At 44.3% G+C, this 16,048-nt stretch overlaps 1 protein-coding gene across 4 annotated transcripts in view; it reads right to left on the bottom strand.

Annotated features, from left to right (window-relative positions):
- Nucleotides 1-16,048, bottom strand: part of PHACTR1 (phosphatase and actin regulator 1) — a 646,873-nt gene that overhangs the window by 272,700 nt on the left and 358,125 nt on the right. For all 4 annotated transcript variants that reach the window (XM_078687609.1, XM_078687610.1, XM_078687612.1 and 1 more), the window contains exon 3: nt 13,616-13,696. In XM_078687609.1, coding sequence (XP_078543735.1) covers nt 13,616-13,696 — 81 coding nt within the window. The remainder of the gene's footprint in view (nt 1-13,615; nt 13,697-16,048) is intronic.

Consider the following 16,048-nt stretch of genomic DNA (forward strand, 5'->3'; position numbering starts at 1 on the left):
AGGGTTCGGAACATAGAGAGGAGTTAGGCGGAACTTGGGCAGAATTTACAGATTGGGATAAGGAACGTAAGCCAGGCGAAAAACCGAAACCTGAGATACTAGCATTACCCGGGCGCATAATTAAATATATGCATTCACTCATTCCTCCTAAAAAGGTAGATTGGGATAAGTTAACGGCTTGCAAACAGAAAAAGGATGAGGCAGTTTCAGATTTCTTCACCCGCTTTGAGGAAACGTTTATGGATTTTAGCGGGCAGGATATCTCTCAAGATGGTGGGCTGCGTCTCTTTGTCAATAGATTTGTTACGAATTTACTGCCAGAAATATCGGCCCGACTGCAAGCGTCTGAAAGTACATGGACAACATCTACCCCCTCAGGCATTTTGAGCATGGCCCAGTATTATGAACATAGAGAGAATGAGAATAAAGACAGGCAGGAAAAGAAGGCGAAAGATTTGAAGACGAAGGTTTTGTTGCAGCAAGTAGCGAAGGGCAGAGGACGGGGAGCCCCGCCCGCGTCAGGTGGTCGAGGAAGTAGCTTCGGGAGGGGAGAGAGAAGAGAGCGTTTGGGACCCAACCAGTGCGCTAACTGTAAGCAGGAAGGGCACTGGTGGAAAGATTGTCCACTACTACGGTCCCAGACTGGACCCGGTAGGGGTCGAGGTCGGGGAGATGCGAATAGAGACACTAGACAATCCGAGGAGGGCAGGAGACCGGGAGGAAATTACTTTGATGGAGGAAAGGATAGACAACATTCTCAGAGAGAGGGTGATGATGGCAGGGATAGACAGTTCTACAATGATGCGTACGCCATGGATGATTTCACAGGATTTTCCTATAACTAGGACAGCGTAGGGCAGAGTGAGGGACCTGTTTCTGTGGATGTTGATCAACGTGGGCCTTATGTAACGGCAGGCTTGTCGGGATCCCATCAGAAATTTTTATTGGATACAGGTGCTACGAAAAGTTCTGTAGCACGTTCTCAGGTTCCAGGGGCGGCTCTGTCTGGCAAGACTAATGTTTCAGTGGGGTTTTCTGGTACCCCGGTGGTTAGCCCCATCTCTAAGCCATTGACACTTACGATTGGCCCCTTTACTGTTGACTCCCCTTTTCTCTTGACTTCGAATTGTGGTGAAAATTTACTAGGTTTGGATTTGCTAAAAAGGTTGCATGCTACGATTTACTGTTCCCCGGATGGTGTGTACCTCACGATGGGTCCTTCTGTCGCGCGTGCGCAGCAATGTTTTTCAAAGGATGAGCCCCTCCCAGCTGAGTTCAGGGATGTACCTACGAGTCTGTGGGCCAGTAGCGATACTGATGTGGGGAAAATGGACATTGCACCGGTGTCCATAAATGTTACGGTGGGAGCGAAGCTGCCTCGCATACCTCAATATAAGATTTCTAGAGATGGAGAGAGGGCTCTGTTGCAGATTATACAGGATTTGATCGGATCAGGGGTGGTCGAGGAGACGGACTCTAACATTTGTAATAGCCCGATACTTCCGATACTTAAAAGGTCCTCAGGTGCCGAGGGTGAGAATACACCTGATGTCTATCGTTTTGTGATTGATTTACGCCATGTTAACAAGGTGGTTGAGCCCCAGTACCCAGTGGTTTCTGACATTACTACCATTTTGACTATGATACCTCCGTCAGCAAAATACTTTTCAGTATTGGACCTTAAGAATGCGTTCTTCAGTATACCCGTACACCCAGATAGCAGGTACCTCTTCGGATTCTCATTGGCCGGCCGCAGTTTTAGATTTACGAGAATTCCTCAGGGTTATACAGAAAGTCCCAGTATTTACAGTCAAGCATTAAAAGCACAATTAGATGATTTGGAGCTCCCACAGGGAAATGTCTTGTTGCAATATGTGGATGATATTCTCATCGCCTCCGACAATGAGGAGGGATGCCGAGAGTCAACAGTTAAATTGTTATATCATTTGGCTCAGAAGGGACACAAGGTGTCTCTCCCTAAATTCCAATATTGTCGACAGGAGGTCACTTATCTCGGTCACCTCCTATCGAAGGACGGGAGAAGGCTGACACCAGAGCGCATCAGGGCAATAACTAACATGACAGTCCCTAACACACAGCGAGAGGTGCGCGCATTCTTGGGAATAACATCGTACTGTCGTCAGTGGATTCCTAATTATGCTTTACTAACGAAACCCCTGCTGTATCTGACCACGAAAGAAGTGTGTGAGCCCCTACCTTGGACACCTGCATGCCAAGAAGCGTTTGAGTTGCTGAAGACTGCTTTATGTTCTGCACCCGTTTTGGGAACACCCAATTACCAGAAGCCTTTTGTACTCTATGTGCACGAGGCGGAAGGTTGCGCGTTGTCTGTCTTAACACAAGATTTTGGAGGGAAACAGAGACCGTGTGCTTACTTCTCTGCAATGCTCGACAATGTGGCAAGAGCGCTTCCGAGCTGTCTAAGGGCTACAGCGGCTGCTGCAGTCTCGATAAGACAATCGGCAGGGCTCGTACTGGGTTCAGCTCTTACGGTAATGGTACCACATGCAGTGGACATTTTACTAAACAGAACACAGACGCAGCATTTAACTAGCGCTCGTCTGACAGGTTATGAGATGACATTATTTGCCCCACATGTGACGATAAAAAGATGTGCTACCCTGAATCCAGCCACACTGTTGCCCCTCCCTTCAGATGAGGAAACTAGTGAAGTACATGACTGCCTGTTCCGAACAGAGGAGGAAACAAAAGGGAGAGTAGATTTGACGGATAAGCCCCTAGATAACCCTGACGGAGAATTGTATGTTGATGGGTCTTGTTTTAAACTAGCGGACAGCACCACAACAGCAGCATATGCAGTGACGACATTACACACAGTGGTGGAGACTTCTAGAGTCCCGTATAACTCAGCCCAGGCTGCAGAGATAATAGCGTTGATGCGTGCATGTGAACTGAGTGAAGGATTGGATGTGAACATTTATACTGACAGCCAATACGCCTTTGGCGTGGCTCATAGCTATGGAAGACTGTGGGCAGAGAGGGGATTTTTGACATCACACGGACAACGCATTCAACACGGCCCATTGATATTGCGCCTGTTGACGGCTCTAACGCTTCCCAGAAGGCTGGCAGTCATAAAGTGTAGCGCACACAAAGCAGTGGTTGATGATGTGGGACGGGGAAACGCGTTTGCAGATCAGACAGCCAAAGAAACTGCCAGGAACAGACTCCCGCGAATGTTTGTGGCTGGACCGGCTAGATGTGTACCAGACATTAATATGTTTTCAGATACTGTACAGAGTGTGCGGAACATACAGGAGAAAGTGACTGAGGAGGAGCTGAGGGAATGGAAGAATGGAAAGGGACAGCTGGACTCGGATGAGTGTTGGACGGATGTGACAGACAAAAGACGATGGTTGCTCCCAAATGCATATGTCCTTCCAGTGGTGACGATGGCCCATGGACCAGCTCACATAAGTGCTAAAGGAATATGTAAATTATTAGACCCCGTATGGAGTAATAAGAACATTTCCAGGGTGGCCACACGCACGGTACAACAGTGCATGATTTGTTTACGACACAATCCTGGGAAGGGAACACCTGTCCCTGTGGGTAACTTTGCACCCCCAACATACCCCTTTGAAGTAATACAGATGGATTACATTGAAATGGAAAGAGTGAACAATCTTAAGTATGTACTTGTGGTGGTGTGCGCATTCAGTAGGTGGGTGGAGGCCTTTCCAACAAAAGACTGTACAGCCATGTCGACAGCTAAAATGTTGATTAAGGAATACTTCAGCAGGTTCGGGTTACCTAGGGTGATCTGGAGTGATAACGGTACATCCTTCAATGCAGAACTGATGAAAAATATATGTAAGGGATTACAAATCTCTCAAAAATTCCACGCAGCCTTACACCCACAGGCGGCGGGTTTAGTTGAAAGATTTAATGGTACGTTGAAACTGAAAATGGCCAAGATACAAGAAAGTACTGGGCTACGCTGGCCAGACGCTCTCCCCCTTGCTCTACTTTCCACACGAGTTACAGTGAATTCCAAAACAGGTGTTTCTCCCCATGAAGTTGTAACCGGCAGGCCAGCAAATGTGTGGGGAGTTCCTAGACCCAAATGTTTTTCAGAGATAGAATATCCTATGCTGACAGACTACTTGTATGCCTTGACTAAAGATCTCCATTCTGTTCACCAGCAGGTAGCAGACACACTGAAGCCGCTGCCTGAGGGGCCCGGTCACGGCATCAACCCAGGGGACTGGGTCGTCGTTAAGAAGTACCAGCGGAAGTCCTGTTTGGAGCCCAGGTGGTCTGAGCCGAGGTTGGTGCTGCTCACCACCCGCACCGCACTTCGAGTGGAAGGCCGTAAGGCGTGGACGCATGCCTCTCATGGGAAGAAAGTTCCACTGCCTTTACCCTATGATGCCTGGGTAAGAGGTGGCATTGCAGATCACGAAACAGAATCGTTGCCTAAGTATCTCCCTTTCTCTGATGCTGTGTTGATTGGGGAGGAGCACGACGACAAAGCACGGAAGCCAGCCCTGAGTACGAGTAGCGAGGCTTCTATCGGTCACGGTGCTCCGGTGACCGAAGCCACCTCTTGTCCGAACGATCCACCAATTCTGTTTTCAGACCACGAAGTGCGAGGGAGCACTCGCTATAACTTGCGGCCCAGGAAAGAGAGGCAAACGCATTGAGCACTGGAAGAAGGGCTGAGATAGGGATAGGAGTGGACTATAGTCGATAGGTTAGTGTAGCAATAGGGATGGACTGCTGAAAGGAGCCCTGGTGCACTTCTGAGACATTGTTGGATGGAACATTAGAGTCGAACGTGGGCCCAAGTTTAGTGCTCCTGAGTCACTACAGTTGTGTGACTCCGTCGAGGGAATAGGGTTTGCGAAGCTGAAAGCCTGCCTATGAGGCTTTAACGGACATAGGGAGAACAGCCCATCGAAGGGTGAAGAACCCCTCTGGCCGGTTTTGGAGTGTCTGGACTTTTAGTAGTGTCCCTAGTTTTTGAACTTTTAGGATATCCCTTGCCCCGTTCTCTAGAGAAATGTACCCTTTTGGTCGTCCAATACCCGATGAGGAACAGCCTTTTGCTGCTCCCCGCAGACCAGAACCAGATTCACCATGGCGTGCCCTATCACGAAAAAGTAAAATTGTGGTTATTGTGGTGCTCATTATCGTTTTTCTGATTATGCTTGGAATACTGTTCTTTCTAGATAAAGCTTACCCAGTCCACGAAATGGTTCCTACCCCTTCTCCCTTACCCGAACATAATATGGTTACTGTCGATTATGGTGAACAATGTATGAGAAAAGGTTACCGTGATAATGTCTTCATAAAAACGTTACATCATGCACACGCTGTATACAATGTGACAGATTGTTGGGTATGTGGATTGCTTCCTTCTGCAGCATATAAGAAGGACAGGTTATTGGCACTGCAATTAACCCCTGTGAATAGCTGTGTGGGCTGGTATACCTTGACAGGTAGGGTGAAGTTTTTTCAGCAGCCTGACTCTCTCACCCCACGACTCCCCGACAGTAAGTCTACACTGACGATGCGAGTACGCCCTTTGCCTCCCTCATCTCTGGGACGATTATTTACTGATGGACGTTTTGACCAAACATTTTTAGAGACTTGCTCGACAAAATTGGACAAATTTTTGATACCTAATGACACTGATAAGGTACGAGAGAGTTTTCTACAGTTAAACTCTTCTCTAGCATACCGACGCCCTCCTGCTACAAACAGTAGTGGTCATTCTCTGGTGCCCCTAGCGGTAGTGGGACCCTCGCCTTATTTCTGTATACAGGGTAGAGGTCCGATAAAGGTGGGTGACAGCATTTGTAATGTGACCACTTCGATTAGGTTGACCCTTAGCCCTTCGCTTGTCACTCCCCCTAATGTTTACTTTGTATGTGGTGATAACGGGTACCTGTGGTTGCCTGAGGGTTGGGGTGGGACATGTTACTTGGCGTACTTACTCCCTCCTGTTTATGTAGCACCTTCAGATTATCATAAGACACATAGGAGGTTTGACATGGTGCAAGGACAGCGAAAAAGGAGGGACCTTCAGGTTGATGACGTTGATCAGACGGACACCGCTGGACAGCAGTTTAATGATTTTTCTAAAGGCCTGTTGCCATTCTGGGGTCCTATTTTTAATAGTAGGTCCATCAGACGTCTTTCACGGGTTATGGAAAAGGTGGTGAACACTGAAGCTGATATTGCAGCTAACATGTCACTAGAGATGCAGGCTATGAGATTATTTACGATCCAGAATAGAATGGTTCTTGACGTCATCCTGGCAGATAGGGGTGGAGCTTGCCGCGTCATCGGGACGTCTTGCTGTGTGTATATTCCTGACTCCGCCCCGACAGTTAACTTGGCTGTGCAGAAGCTTCATAGGTTGGCTGCAGAACTTCATCAAGATAATGGTACCTGGTCCCTACAGACATGGTTGTGGGGTCTTTTCTCTTCCTGGGGTTGGAAAATATTCATGGTCATTATAGGTGTTATAGGCTTCCTACTGTCATGCTGCCTCTGCGTTTATTGTATTCCCCCTTGTTGCTCCATGTGTGCCAGCAATATGAGAAAATCTACGAAAAGATTGAAACAATACCCTGCCTCCGATGCTGTTGAGCTTACTGATGCTAATTGGTTAATACTCATTCATGATGATGTTTTGGTTTAAGTATGACATTCCAGTTTTTCCAAGCCCGTAAATTTTGCTGTAAAGGCCCTCCTTTTGGTTAATAAATGGAAACAAGCGTGTTAGCCACAGTCCGCTAAAAGGAGGGTCTGATAGGCGTCAATCCCAAGCCCCGCCCCCTTCGTACATCATGCTTATGAGTTAGCGGAATGTGTCTAACTGATTACCTGCATTTACGCATTTACGTTTATATCCTTATTTTGCAGTTATTCACTTATGCGTGTGATATTGTTTGCAGTGTTCTTAGCTTAGCATGTGTGCCACCATTTTGAATTATTCTCTCTGTGTGCAAACTGTACTTGCTCATTCCCCCTCCCGTAGGAATAGGAGTAATTCCTCGTGTCAGCATATATGCATTTCTTGGTTTACTGTAGCTGAAACTCCTGCTAGCGAAACTCTTTATCAGGCCGTTCTCATGCGCTGGGGATGTAGCGGCCTGGCTCTATGTCCTTGGGAGATGATAACAAGTGTTGCTATTGCAGGTGCAGATGCCTCTTGTATGAGGCTATTGTCTACACCCCTGGTGGACCAGTACTTTTCCATTATGGGCGTGTTTTACTCTGCCTTTTCGTAATATAATGTATCACCATGATGAAGTGAGTCAGTCCTTCTCGGCACACTCTTAGGGGTGAGGTCGATATAGGGCCCTCTCATATGGGAGTTTGTGGCCTAATAAACTTGCTTTGTTTATTCTTCTCCACTGTCCGGCTGACTTATTTTGGGTAACTATAGGTGAGTGAGGTAAGTCACTCAGGTGGTATTTTGGCCACGCTTATCAGGCATTATGTTGTAATACCTGAGTTGTAAAGGTTGTTTCCCATTCAAAGTAGCTCTATTTCTGTTCTCGAGAAAGTGGTAATCCAGGGAGGTTCGTGGAACACTGCAAAGAGCCTCCTTGAATAGCCACTTTTTCATTTTTTTCTTGAACCCAAAGAAGTAGCCAATCTTTAGTGCATCATTAGTGGACCTCTATTCAGCTCCTCTCAGACAGCTGCAAATGCACAGTGTGCCATTGTTTTGCGCAGTTTGGAAATATACTGCCAGGCTTATTCACTAGCACCCAGAGCCACAAAATGAAACTTAAACGACTTATTTTAAATTGTGCTACAAGCAGAAACTATTACTTAGTGTAGTAGTTGCATAATTGAAAGAAACATTTGTTCTTAGCATGCTCAGAACACGTATTCCTTTGGGCAGAAGGGTTGTGGAGAACCGCTTATGGCTCTGCCACCACTTTCATCCTGGAGCACCCAGAAATTAGCAGGAATTAAGTTTAACAGTGGCCCCCCAGGACTCCAGGGTCACCCAGGACACCCACAAACACTAAGGTCAGGTACTCAGAGCTGTTAACTGCCCCCATGTAATGAGGGTGACTTTCCACTGTTTTCAGACTATAACAGTAAGTGTTCGTATTCATAGTTCCAGCTTTTCCATTATAAGAATGGGACTTTAGTCTTGGAGGCTATTGCTGGTTCAAAGTCAGACTCTGCTGTTCCCACAGCTCTCTTGTTAAGTTCTTAAGGTAGTCACCTGGTGACAAGATACCATAGTGAACATTACAGTGTATATACATTCCTAACAAGCATTCACCTTCAGGGCATCAGGCTATTTGTCATACATGTACACTCACTCACCGTCATCACTGGTTGCCTTAAGAATGAAAAACTGTAGGATGCCACTTAGCAAGAACCACACTTTTTCTGCCCTTACGTGTTAGCTGTAATGTGAGCATCTTAACAGTTCCTCTTATATATATGGTCTAAATGGCTTACTTAAAAGGGCATTTAAATAGGTAATGACAAATAAGAGAAAAGCTCTGTTGGTTAACCAAACATAAAATTGACCGAACCTGGTTCAGATTATTAATTAATTTAATGCAAGAGTTTTACTGCATCTCCAATCCCCCGTGATATGTGGGGTTCCACAGGGATTAGTATTATTCCACTCATTATGCAACATTGATGCCAAGCCACTGCTTGATTCATTCATCTGTTTAGGCAAAGCACTTCACATGTATGCAAATGACATGAAGCTGTGTTCTTAAAATCACTGCCAAGCTCTGTTTACAAAATTCAACAACACAAGCTTATTTGGAGTAATAACAAAAACATTTTTAATGCAAAGTGACTGTATTTTTTTTACACCTCTGTCTAAATATATATATATATATATATGAAGCAAGAGGGTCAAATCTAGCACATTCCTAACATACATGTATACAAGGGCAGACTAGTAGGTCTCCTGGTTGCTTCATCATGGATTTCCTAAAAGCCATCCTGTAAAAAAATATAAATCTTCGATTTTAACCCAATTTTCACTATAACTCCCTTTTTGCACATATAATTTCAAGTCCTCACTTTATAAACCTTGGTTCATACCTTGAAACACAAAACACTCTGCAAAGGATTGATTTGCCATGGACAACCCTTACCCACAAAGGGCTAGAACTACCAATCGAAACAGAGCCTCGTAAGGTGTCTTTCTGAAATCCAGATTCCCACTGGAGGGCCGAACCCAAACACGCTAAACAGGAGAAAAGTAATATCCAAAAGACAAAATGAGTGAAACAGACTCAAGAAAACATGTGAAAATGAAGACAGAACGCCCGAGAATGGAATTACAACTACATCACCCACAATTCCTGCAAACGAGCGGATGTAACGAGAACTGGAATTTCTGTTTTTTTTAATTAAATCCTTGATGAAAATGCATTGCCCCTAAATCACAAGCCCACTGGAGGGCGTGACCAAAACGCAAACAGGAAAAAAGTGACAGTCTCAGATCCTAAATAGGCGAAAAGACTGAATAAAACAATAGAAAACACGCCGGGTGAAGAAATTAAAACTACATCTCCCACAATCCTCGAAAATTGTGGAAAGTAATGGAAGATTGAATTCCTGGTTTTCTCAAACACCCACTAGGGGGAGTGACTCTTGTATGTCTTTTGAAACCTTCCTTGATGTCTATAAAATATGAACTTGAATTTCACAAACTAACCGTGATCAAGACAGCGGAGGCTGTCGAAACGCGTTGGTTACTTTTGTTTTGATCCCCCATGGAGAAAGAAATAAAGAAATAAGAACTTTATCTGGTGTGGATTGGCGACTTTGTGCGAGCGACTCCAAGTTTTCCTTGAAGAGGAATCGTTGTTTATGATATCAAGCCTGCAATGGAGAATGCTGTAAATACAGTCCATACCTGCATGGAGCTACGCCCCTACTTCATAGGCGTTTCCTTCTCCAGAACAGTCTGAAGTGCGAGGAAGGGGGAGAGGAGTGTGGATGTCATTACCTGAACCCCAAACAAGCGCCACAGCTCCCGCCAGACGACATGACACACCGGCTGCGGACAACACAAGAAATTGAGCCGGTAATTGATTTCGCCGCCGGCATGCTTACAAATGCTGCATGCTGGGAAATGCAGTTTACTATCAAAGGCAGAGGCGATTCCATGCCGTGTTTGTCAGGCAACCCACACTACTTTAGAAGGTGGGATGGACAATAAATAATTGACAATTGGGAACTGCAAGCAGAGACACAACTCGACCAGGGGGGCATTTGAGAAAGGAAAAACCCCCGAAACGCGTCATGCCCATGGTCTGATGAGAAAATAAAAGGCGGATGTTCCACAAGCCCCGTGTGCTGCCTGTTTCTTTCTGTTGGAGGAGACGTCTTGGGCAATATATATATATATATATATATATATATATATATATATATATATATATATATATATTCACTGAAAAAACAAAGTTTACATGGACGTTATCGTTAGAAAATAGAATTGAAAAAAACCATAGAAATTCACTGAAAAAAACCCAAAGGTTACAGGAACGTTGTAGTTAGGCTTACATTTCACTCATATGAAACCACTGAAATTCACTAGCTATAGTTAGCTGTGCTAACTATAACGGATGTACCCACAATGCACTGCTTATGACCTCACATATTACATTACTCATGACATGGTCAGTGACATCACTGATGACATCTCAAATTACATCACTGATAACATCATACACAGACTCACTCACACACGGACTCACACACCCATACAACCTCTCATACATACACCCACTCACACATCCATACAACCACTCACACTCATTCTCACACTCACACACCCACTCACTCATCCATAGAGCCACTCATACTTCCACTCACTCACTCAACCACTCACTCACTGATACTGCTACTCATACAACCACTCAGCCATACAAGCACTCACAAAGCCAAAGATTTACTAATACAACTTATCACAGACCCACTTATTCACCCATGCAACAACTCACACACCCACCTACTCACTCATACAGCCTCTCAACAGAGCCATTCACATACCACTACAACCACTTAAATACCCATTCACACAGCCATACAAGCACTCACACCTTTACTCACTCACTCATACAGCCACTTATTCTCCAATACTGGCACTCTCACACCCACTCACTTAACCAAACACCCACCCAAACAGCCACTCACTCACCCATACAGCCACTTGCACATCCACTCACCCATGCAGCCAATCACCCACCCACACAGCCACTCACTCACCCATACAGGCACGCACATAACCAATCACTCACAAATACAGCCATTCACCTGGCCACTCACTCACCCATGCAGCTACTCACACACCCACTTATTCACCCATACAGTTACTCTCACACACCCATTCAGCCACTCACACACAGTCACACATCCACTAACATAATATATGTTGGAAATAGTATAGTAGTAGTACACAAGGTATACTAATTTAACTTTTGTAGTTCCTTAGTATATATGTTTAACACTCATAAATGTTTAGAAAAGAATCACAATAACTGGATGATGTCATCAGTGATGTCACTGACCGTGTCATGATTGAGGTAATATGTATCATGGGAAGCGTGCTTACTAGGCTTTTACCCCAGATCAAAAAATCACAAAGTAACAGCAAGGTTCACTGATCTAGGCCTTATAGTGGCCAAAAGGTTTATAACAAAACAATGGAAACGGGCAGAATCTCCCGTCCTAAATAGCTGGAGAAACTCACTTGTAGTATGGGCTCAGGCAGAGAGCACGGCGTTACACTGGGAGGAAATAGCAGGATTGCGCAAATACCCCATTGCGCAGCATTGGGATATCATGCTGGTGGAAGTAGAGTACATAGACAGGGAAGATGGGACTAACTTTCGGCATGCGGTGGAGGAGCGATATTTAGATGCTGATCGTCAGGCACCCAGTACCTCGGCCTCACAATGAACCAAATTCTGTCATGCCCATGAAAGATTAAATTGTGAGCACAAAGTACTAAAGACGTAAGAGAACTAGCTGGTCATCTCACAAGATACTGAAAAAGGGAAGAGAAGTTCAAACTGTGGATTAAAAGAACATATATGACTACCTTTCCAAAACATTATGATCCAGCCGCAGCCGACTGAAGATGGCTTTTCTTTATCACCTTTATTTGATTAATTGGTTTAAAGAAATAAATGTACCACATTTGCATTAAATTGTATCATTGTGTAGACAAGTATGATATAGGATTGCATATACATATTGAAAGATCAATTGAAACAACCCTCTTGGGGATAGGGCAGCGTACATTATGGAAAACTCGATGTATATCCGGTTACAGCCCATATACGATATGTCTCCGCAAGTATGCGTACCAGCTACATATGAATGCATAATGGTTTAAGGGGCGAGATCGGCATGGAGTTCTGCATCTGATATACATAGCTAAACACACAAACACATGTCTATTATCTTTGCAGTAACTGTCTCGCTGGTATCCCTCATGTATTATGTTTTATTTTCTTTCTTTCCCCTACTGTATACATCTAAAAAAAATGAGTGAGGTAATATGTTAGGTCATAAGCAGTACATTTCGGGCTCATAAATTATAGTGAGCTCAGGTAAAAAATAACTGGTGAATTTCTATGTTTTTGTACCAGTGAAATGTGAGCCTAACTATAATGTCCTGAGACATTTGGTGAATACACATATACGTATAAGTGTCTGTTATGATAATGTATGATTATCTTCAATATGGGAATTTGAGAATGGCAAACTGCTAAGGCTGTTCCTACACAAGACCTAAAAATAAAAGTGAGAAAAGCTTTCTGCTTGTAAAAATATAATTTGATTGAAAAGTGGTTTTAAATTGGCATTCTTTAAATTATAGCACTGATCAGTTTCATGTTATTTTTACTCATTATAGGCAAAGGGAGGGGGCACATTCTTCCAGCTTCTGCATTGCTTTTCCTGCTGTAGTCTGTTTGGCCGTACTAACAGAACCCCTTACTTTGACTTTGGCACCACCGGGCTATCACCAGACTCACCCACTGAACAGAGTTTTAGCTACATGGGTGCTAATAAAAAGGGAGGAGGGATGCAAAAAATGTAAAGTATTTTAATACCTTACGAATGACCTGTAGCAATCATACAACCTCGGCACAAATTTGGATCTGTGAAAGGGTGAGAAACTAGTGATATAACTACATTTACTTCAGCAGCACCTGAAAGTTGCCATTCTTAAGGCGCAAAGAGAGAGGCAGAAAAGGCAAAACGAAGGAAGAGAAATGTAGTAGAGCAGTGAAAAGGTAGAAAGCGGAGAAGAAAAAGAGCCTGCATGAGTGAGATAACAAGACAACCAGTGTAGGGTGGATGAAGAACTCTGAATGAGGTGGGATCAAGACTTGCCAGCCTTAGTATTTGGACATGCTGTCCACGCGCTCCTTAGAAACCTGTGATTCCCTACACCTTTTTTAATGAATAGATAAGCACTGCACGTTGTAGTTTAAGATTGCACTCTGCTGTGAGCAGTCTGTGTCCTACTACAAATTACGCCAACAGTAGAAACACATGCAGCAACTCCATACATCTTGGCATAAATAAATGTATTAAAGCTGACCTTTTTCATAAATTTCCTTCAGCACTCCTCGCTTTATAAGCTCTTCTCTGCTCTGTCTCATCGAAATCTTTCTTTCCAGCGCTGAAAACGAAAGTGAGATTCATGTCAATACAAGGGGGAAATGTCATCCATTTTGAAATCAGAGATCAAGCAATCAAAGGTTTGGGTTTGCTGCTTCTGCCATGTTGGGACCCACGTTGACGAATCCTTGATACATGAATGGGCAACTCAATGATGCCCCCCACTGGCAGTGTAACTGTGTTACATAGCTAGAAAGAGAATACACAGTATTTATTATGTGCGGCAACTGTGTACACTTCAACACCACTGCCACCTTCAAGCTGCTGCTCCATATAAAGTAGTTGACTTCAGCCTTCATTAAATTGCAGCACCTGAGCACAGGGTCACATTTGCACAGGGTCACATTTACAGGTGCTATGATAAGCTTCGGGTCCTACTGATTTTCTCCCCTTTTAAATTTATGCATGTGAAAACTACCAACATTTAATAGGCTCAAAAGGTCCAGGAAATACGTGGACGTGCATAAATGCCCCGATTACTTACCGGTAATCTTCATTACTCCGAGTTAGTCTTCCTCGTCACATGACTAACGTTTGTGACTGACTGACGAGGAGGTAATGTGCATGGTATGCCCCTTTTTGTAAGGCAAAGCTTGTAGCTTGAGAAATGTATCACACCAGATGAATTCCGAGCCCCTGGTTATCGTATTTCACTAGATGCAATCACTGCACAAAATCCTCAGAGGAACTGGTAGTCTCGATCGGCTGTCTCTTCTGAAGCTCTTTTCCTCTCTTTCTAAGGCCCTCCGTGCTAGCCGTGGTAAACACACAAAGGCAGGACACAAGTCGGGGTACATGCAGGTGGACAGCGTTTACCCACTATTTTCACAGGTGGGAGGGCGCCCTCCCTGTCAAGAAGTTGGGCCCCAGTTAAATATGCAGAACTTGTCCTGGTGTATTTTTCTGACACATTCAGCAGCGGCTGCACATTGTCTGCTTTCTGTTCCGAACAGCAGCATGCGGGCATCGAGGGGCCTTTTTATTCTCATCCCGATATGGGCCCAAGAAAAATCTCTGATTTAAAGGGCCATCAGCCCTCCTTTTGTTTGAGTAGCATACTGGTTGGGAGCTAGTTAAGAGCCACACACCTTGATGCCACAGCAATGAAGGTAAACAAAGACACACAGATTGCTATTACTTCCGAAGTACTTAAGCAAAAATGGTTTTGGAAGCAAACTTTTCAGTCCCTATATAAAAGAGATATGCATGCACTGTAAGAATATCAGATGCATCGGTCTGTACCAGTATTAACACAAAAAACTATTTAAATACCACAGTTTTTCTATTTAATTATTTTGTACCACTACTCATCCTAATGTAGGGTGTTAAATCGCTTTACATTATACACAGGTTATACGTTGACAAATCATACAAGTGTGTAAACCAGTGTATAATAAGGGGTCGATTCCGATTCGGGAAGGAAACCGTTGTACCCGACACAGACCCATTATTTTCTCCGACCGAATCGTACACATTCCTTCTGAATGCGCAAGTACGATGCAAAGTGTAAAAGTTCCTAACAATTCGGTCGGGTAATGAACTCTACGTACGATTCGGTAGGAAAGGAGCCTGTTGTGCCAGAGTCGTACGTGGAAGCATCAAGATAGCCAAGTGACAACCCGAGGCAACAGACATGACAGACTGGTCCGCGAACTATGCCACTTAGTCCAGTATTAAAACAGCACATTAGACACTTACGCTGCACCGTCTCGTGCCTGTTTTTCATGTTCTGGTGCGATTCGGAGCATCAATACGCCTCGTCCGAATGCTGAGACTTGCGGGAAGCGGAGCCCTGTACGATGCGTTTTCAATACGCATTGTACTTGCGATACCGGAAATGTGTTGGTTGGAGCCTCGGTACGACGCGTACACCGTGTTTCCTGAGCCTGTTAGGTACTGACATAGAGCACAAATCGGACCCGACGATTTGGTCAGAATTTGACTGGAATTCGCATCGTACTTGCACGTTAGGAGAAAAAAGCTCCGGATACGATTCGGTCATTTGGTAAACCTCCGAATAGCATTAGGAAGGCATTTTTTCCTGAATCGGAATTGACCCCTAAGTGTTACATAAGACAATGAGGGTTACAAGGTGTGGAGTCACACATCTTCCTTCATTGAACACTGTGCTAGATTATAAGGATTGCAATTTATGAATTGCAAGTAACAAAGGATCTCTGTCTTAAAAGCAGTAGCTCACTTACCTATCCAATAAAAATAAACATCTTTCACCTGCATGTTAAACAAAGTGCTTTGCCGTAGACACATTATCCCTCTCTGCTACTTCGAGCTGAAACTGTGATCACAGATCTCTCGGGCAGATTAATTAACCACCATAATTTTCTTAGCATGA

The sequence above is a fragment of the Lissotriton helveticus genome, chromosome 4_1 (assembly GCF_964261635.1).
Source record: "Lissotriton helveticus chromosome 4_1, aLisHel1.1, whole genome shotgun sequence".
NCBI lineage: Eukaryota > Metazoa > Chordata > Amphibia > Caudata > Salamandridae > Lissotriton > Lissotriton helveticus.